Source organism: Protobothrops mucrosquamatus, unplaced genomic scaffold (assembly GCF_001527695.2).
Source record: "Protobothrops mucrosquamatus isolate PMUCROS unplaced genomic scaffold, P.Mucros_1.0 scaffold3576, whole genome shotgun sequence".
Taxonomy (NCBI): Eukaryota; Metazoa; Chordata; class Lepidosauria; order Squamata; family Viperidae; genus Protobothrops; species Protobothrops mucrosquamatus.
Window position 1 is genome coordinate 47,804 of NW_015389541.1, and position 6,645 is coordinate 54,448.

Genomic DNA, 6,645 nt, shown 5'->3' on the forward strand with positions numbered 1-6,645 from the left:
CTTTTTTCTCTCCCTTACGTCACTTCTCTACTCCTCTTTCCCTTCCCCATCTTTTCCACTATTTGCTTTTGTATTTCCATTGTATTATATATTATAAACTAATAAAACTTTAAAAGTTAAAGAACTGTTAGGGTGTAATGACAATGACATTCCTGCTGGAAAATAAATGCTGAGAAACAAGATGAATAAAAAAGGCACAAGCACATTGTCACTATTGGCAGTTGACAATCTGGATAGAAAAGCAAACATGTGCCACTTTCCAAATTCATAGATAAAATCACCTTCAATGCAGCTATGTCATGCTGAAGAATGCCTGAATCATTTGACATGATCTCTTGCCTCTTCTTTTTTTAGGGGAAAAGAAATGCATTCATGGATAGTCACATAGAGCACTAAGATACACCCAAGATACACAAAGGAGGCAGCTCTGAGTCCCTCAAATATGTGAGCCCATAGCATTTAGTGCAACAGTTTATATGGTACTGTGGCTAGGTTCATCCATACTAAATTTAAAACTATGTTGTGGCAGGCTTAGCACATCATACGAACTGAATCACTGTGTGGTTTGTAAACAGCAGTTTATATCTTTGCATATTCTGAGACTCCAACAGCGATTTTTAATAAATCACTGTTAAAGAAGTCACTGTACAGCTTAGTACAGTGTACAAGCAAGGCAGTTGTTCTGCATTGTCTACTCATTATTACTCTCTTAGGCCCTGTTACTGCATCCCTGATTTTCAAACCGTGGTTAGGGGTGGATCAACAATTTTTAACCTGGTTAAGCTTATGCAGCCCAAAGTAGGAGCAATCAAAACTTTTTTGCTCTTTATTTTTTCTCCTTAATCTCAAAAGCTGCTGTCTTGCAGTTTGATCTGATGTACCATCTAGATCAGTGGTGGCGAACCTGTGGCACGGGTGCCAGAGGCGGCACTCAGAGCCCTCTCTGTGGGCACGCGTGCCGTCGCCCCAGTCCTAGGCCTTCAGCTGGGTTTTATAAAACCTTTTCGCTTTAGGCCTCCGCTGCTGTGTACAAAAAAAAAGGTTCAATCAGTCAATTTCAACTTCTTGCGGGGAAAAAAAAAGGTCTTGCAAAGTTGAAATTGATTGATTGAACTTTTTAGTCCCACCCAGTCTGCTATTACCACTGCAGCCACACCCACCCGGCACCTGACCATGCCAAAGTGGGTTTTGGGTTGCAGTTTGGGCACTCGGTCTCTAAAAGGTTCGCCATCACTGGTCTAGATGACTTTTAGCAACATCCTAGGTATTTTTCTCCAGGATAAGCAAAGTTTAAATCCGGGTGACATACAGATTAAAATCTAATTCTTACAAAAGTGTTTTATTTCTTGCCAAACTCTTAACACCAATAAAATCTTATGGGGGGGGGAGGTATCACAAAACAAATGTGATTTGCGAACCAGGGCTCCATATACCTTCACTTTTTAAGAGAAGACATGGGGGAACCAGTTCTGACATGCCCTGGGAACCAAATCTATTTTTGAGGCAGCTTTCCTGACTCTGCTTGGCTTCATCTTGCTGGCAATTTTGGAAGCCGACGTCCATCCCACTCAGCTGCCATCAAATTGGGAAGCTTATTCAGTACTGTCCGCTAGGAAAAAGGTTAGAATTAGAAAGCACTCTGGTTTTTGTCTGCTTGCCTGCTGACTAACGGCAGCATGTTATTAAAAATGCTGACCGGATTCCTTTCTCTCACTAGCCATCGTTTTGCTTAATCAGTCAGGTTTGACTAAACCCGAATTGGATTCATAACAATGGCAATAGCACATAGACTTATATACCTCTTCACAGTGCTTTACAGCCCCTCTCTAAGCGGTTTACAGAGTCAGCCTACTGCCCCCCAATAATCTGGGTCAGATTCATACAGCACTCTAAGCCACAGACCGATTGTGGAGATTCTCACTCATCCAAGTCGTAGCTGTCTCAAAGGTGTGTCCCCCCTCCTTTCAAAAGGCAACGGGGCTGCTTGTTTCCCTGAGGAAACGTTTCGCTTCTCATTCAAGAAGCTTCATCAGTTACACAGACTATACGTAGAGCTAACTAATCCTATTTCAGCTTCGGGTGGTTCGAAAGGCGATCGCAGTCTTGAGAACGAGGCTGGGCGCCACCGCCGCCGCCGCGTGTAAACACTTCCAACGTGAGAAGCATCGCGGCTCTCAAGATGCTCTTTTGTCATGGGCAGAGGGCGGATGGCCTTCCCTCTTTGGCCTCAAGGGGAGAGGCCGTACTTTCCAGCTGCCGGCAATAGCCGCTCGTTCCCACCCGCCTTCCTTCCTTCCTTCCACGTGATCTGCAGTCAAACAAGGCTCCGACTTTCGTTTCTTGCTCTTGGAAAGGGGGGCTTTTTTTTTTTTTAGCGAGAGTTTCTCCCGGTATCTTGCAGTCCCTTTGGCTTGTCCTGTCGTCGGAAAGACCCTCGTAAGTCAGTCCCGCTGGAAAGCGGGCAGAGTGGAGTGGGGAAGCGCCTGGCTAGCGACGGTGTGCAATTCCCTCCTGCAAATAGAGTCTGCTGGCAGAGTTTGAAAGCGAAAGTAAAGCTTCTCCGTGGAGGACGGCGGTGAGCTATTTTTTTTTTTTTTTACTACAGAAGCAAACGATCCGGTCAAAAGCCTTCATTTGAGATCGTCCTATGGGCTTTTAATCGGTCTGGTTGGCACGCACGTAACTTAACTAGCCTAAATTATTTAAAAAACGCAACTTAACAGGGGAGCAAGAGTAAATCCACGCTTCGTGCTGGTGTAACTGTTATTAAGCGCCCCTCTGCTAACTTCCCTCCGGTGTTTAAATTTTGTTCCAGCACTCAGTACAACTTCGCTGATTTCGAAAACGAAGCAACCTCGGCCCGGTTAATAGTATTAGGGCAGGGGTCTTCAAACTTGGCCCTTTTATGACTTGTGGACTTCAACTCCCAGAATTCCTCAGCCAGCGTGCCTAGCTGAGGAATTCTGGGAGTTGAAGTCCACAAGTCATAAAAGGGCCAAGTTTGAAGACCTCTAGAGCAGTGTTTCTCAACCTTGACAATTTTAAGGCATGTGGACTTCAACTCCCAGAATTCCACAGCCTGACAAATGTCATCTGACATTTCTGATTTATTTATTTATTTATTTTGCCGGAGCTTGGAAATCAGAAAAAATCCCTGAAAGAAAAATTTGGCAGAGATTTCCATACTGGATCAAAAGTTGGAGTTGAGTTTTACCCGAGGAAACTTTTATATGATGTGGAGTTTGCAAGTAGAGAGATATCCGTTGATTTAAACTCTGGGGACTTCTTTTCTCTGCCCATTTAACTATTTAAACTACCCAGCACAAATGTTGCTGTCTCCCTCATTGTCAATCCTTATTTGGTCAGTTATTCCAATCCTCTGCCTTCCTTCCCAAGTAATCAGTCACAGAGCCTACCAAATTCTACCAGAGTTGGCATCAGAGGGAAAAGATTACAGGTAAAAACTAGGGAGACTTAAGCCTGCTTTGTTCAGAGACTGGGAATGAGGTGAAAGGAATAGCAGGCAAACACAATAGTAAAAGTGTTTGTGTCATGGCTAGGCACAAGTGAGGAAAATCCACATCACCTGACTGGATTTTAGGGGCAACACATACAAAAATAATAATAATAAACACTCAGCCAGAAGGATTGGATCAATGGTACTGCTTAATAGTCAGTATTTCCCAGTGATGTGTGATGGGATGACAACTTTCTGTTGTCATGTTGGCTAGAAATAGTGGTAGGGTAGGTCGTTCCATCAATTAGAGAGAGCTTGCTTATAAGCTTTGTATGCTGTGTGAACTTAGCCAACCGTTCAACAAATGATAAAACAAGCTTTGTGTAATGGAAATCTTTGCCTTTTGTTGTTCATAAAGTGATTGATATGAGGAAGAATGAAAATGTGTGTGTATTGTTGAAGAGTTATATCTGACTGGACTCCCAGGAGATGACGGGATTTTGCCATGGTATTCACCCTCTGGAAAATCATTCTGCCTCCCCCCCTCCCCCAGGTGCATCCATCCACCAGCCTTCTGGAAAACTAAACATGTTTTTTTCCAGCAACCTTAGGGATCCCATGGGAACTGGGAGCCTGCAAGATGGTTATAGAGGTAGTCCTCGACTTACAACTACAGTTGAGCCCAAATTTTCTATTGCTAAGCAAGATAGTTAAGTAAGTTTTAACTCGGTTTATGACCTTTCTTGCCACAGTTGTTAAGTGAATCACTGCAGTTATTAAGTGAATCTCGCTTCCCCATTGACTTTGCTCGTCAGAAGGTTGCAAAAGGTGATCATGTGACCCTGAGACAACGGCAACTGTTATAAATATGAACCAGTTGCCAAGTATCTGAATTTTGATCATGTGATGCTGCAACAGTCTCAAGTTTGTAAAAAAAAATTTTTTAGTGCTGTTGTAATTTCAAACAGTCACTAAATGAATGGTTGTAAGTCAAGGGCTACCTATATTGTGTTTAGAATGTTGGCCCATTCTGCAGTTTTAGTTTCTACTTAAGTTTAATTATTTTTAATAGAACTTGTTGGTATTTATTTTAACTGTTTTGTTGTATGCCACCCAGAGTCACATTTATGAGATGGGCAGCTATATAAATTTGCTTACTAATACGATACATAGTACAGCACAGAGGAAGAGAGCAAAACATTAAAACGGGTGTTTAACAGATTGGTAAAATGAGGACCCAGATTGTTGGGGGGGCAATATGTTTACATTGTAAATTGCTCAGAGTGCGCTGTAAAGCACTATGGAGCCTAAGGCTAAGTGCTGTTAACTGCTTTTGTTTAACAGTTCACTATCATCCTGTAACTGAAATAATCCTGGTTACTTCTAGTCTTGTTCTCTCATATTTATTTTAAAATACTCATTTGCTTAAGTGAAATGTTCTAATAAAATATTGATTAATGAAACTTTGAAAGTGGTTGGCTAAAATTTGAAAATTATTCCAACAATTCATAATTTATTTCAATTTCATATCTGAGAAAAAAATGAAAGTCTTGGAAATGTAAAAAAAAACAGCTTTAGGTGCAAAATGGAAAGAAACTTCCTTTCATTTTGGTTTTGTAGACTATGTTGGAAGGTGAAATTTCAAAAACATCTACAAGTGAGACTGAACTACTGGAAGAACTAGAAAAATGGAAGGTAATTTTTATAAACTCTTTTGATGTTTAGCAATGATAATTGAGCCATCTATGCATACTATGTCGACTAGAAGAGGCCGTGCTTTTTTTTTTGTTCCAAGCCCTGCTAGTCCTATTTGATTGGAAATCCTGAAACTGCAATAATAGATTCTTATTTGCCCAGGAAAAGCTTGAAAAAATTGAAAAGCGAAAGACTGAAATCCTTCTTTCAAAACTTGCCCTTGATGAGAAAAGAAAAATGAAGCAAAAGGCTCTGGCAGATCTACAAGATCAGAGTAATAAGCAAGTAATTGAAAGAATGAGGATAGAGAAGAAACAGCAGGTAAATAATGGATGTATCCACGTTCCATCCTTTTAAGCACAGAACTCAACGTTGATGCTGGGAAGTGTGAATGTTTAAAAAGCGATATTGAGTCCAACTTGCCAAGCTTTTGACTAGAATGTGTGATAGCATGTACAGGTAGGCCTTGACTTACAACCACAACAGAACCCAAAATTTATGTTGCTAAGGAAGGCAGTTAAGTGAGTTTTCCTCTATTTTATGACATTTCTTGCCACAGTTAAGTGAATCACTGCAGCTGTTAAGTTAGTAATACAGTTGTTAAGTGAATCTGGTTTCCCCATTGACTTTACTTGTCAAAAGGCTGCAAAAGGTGATGACATGTCCTCCGGGACATTGCAACCGTTGTAAATATGAGTCAGTTGCCAAATGCCTGAATTTTGATCATGTGACCATGGGGATGCTGCAATGGTCGTATGTGTGAAAAATGGTCATAAATACCTTTTTTTAGTGCCATTGTAACTTCAAACCAGGACTACCTGTACATGTTTTTGTTGTTGCCATCTTTTTGCTCCTCTATCTTGTTATATTATTGTTTTTTTGTATGTGTTTTTTTACTTTACGAAGTGCTTAGAATCTCTGGAAGTTGTGTGGTGTATAAATTTAACAAACACCCTGCAAACTTGGTTTCTTATACCTGGTCACTGTCTCACTGAGGAAATATTTTTAATCCTTGTAGAAAATTTGTGTCTTGCAGTTCATGACAAAGTAGAAGCTACCAGTTCAGGTTTTAAAACCATGCTCATATTTTGCAGGTTTATATTTCTTAAAAGTTGAGACCGAAACAACAGCTCTGAATATTAATTGATACCACAGTTTGGAATCTTCAAACTCGGAAAGAGACAGTATCCAAAACTTTCAATTTAAATGAGAAACTTGAGTTACCAATGAATATTTGTAGCTCAGGGTTGAAATGAGGGGACCTTGGTGTTCTTTGAGCTTGAGTTTTATAAACAAAATACAAATGCTTTTGTTCAGACCTTCAGTTTGTCAGTCTAATATATGTCTATTAAGAAATATGTTAAGAATGCAATATACAATCTTGATTAACTGACAATGTGTTCCATGGTCAAAAAACAGTAAGATTGACATATGCATGTTCCTATGGGTATAGCTTCAGCTGACAGGGGCACATCCACATGAGTATTCATTGG

The 6,645-nt window shown here is 40.5% G+C and overlaps 1 protein-coding gene across 1 annotated transcript in view; it reads left to right on the plus strand.

Annotated features, from left to right (window-relative positions):
- The first annotated feature begins 2,304 nt into the window (after positions 1–2,304).
- NMI (N-myc and STAT interactor) overlaps positions 2,305–6,645 on the plus strand; it is a 19,161-nt gene continuing 14,820 nt past the window's right edge. Inside the window, exons 1-3 of the mRNA XM_015827255.1 lie at positions 2,305–2,575; positions 5,078–5,152; positions 5,315–5,473. Of these exons, the coding sequence (XP_015682741.1) occupies positions 5,081–5,152; positions 5,315–5,473 (231 nt within the window). The 5' untranslated portion in view covers positions 2,305–2,575; positions 5,078–5,080. The remainder of the gene's footprint in view (positions 2,576–5,077; positions 5,153–5,314; positions 5,474–6,645) is intronic.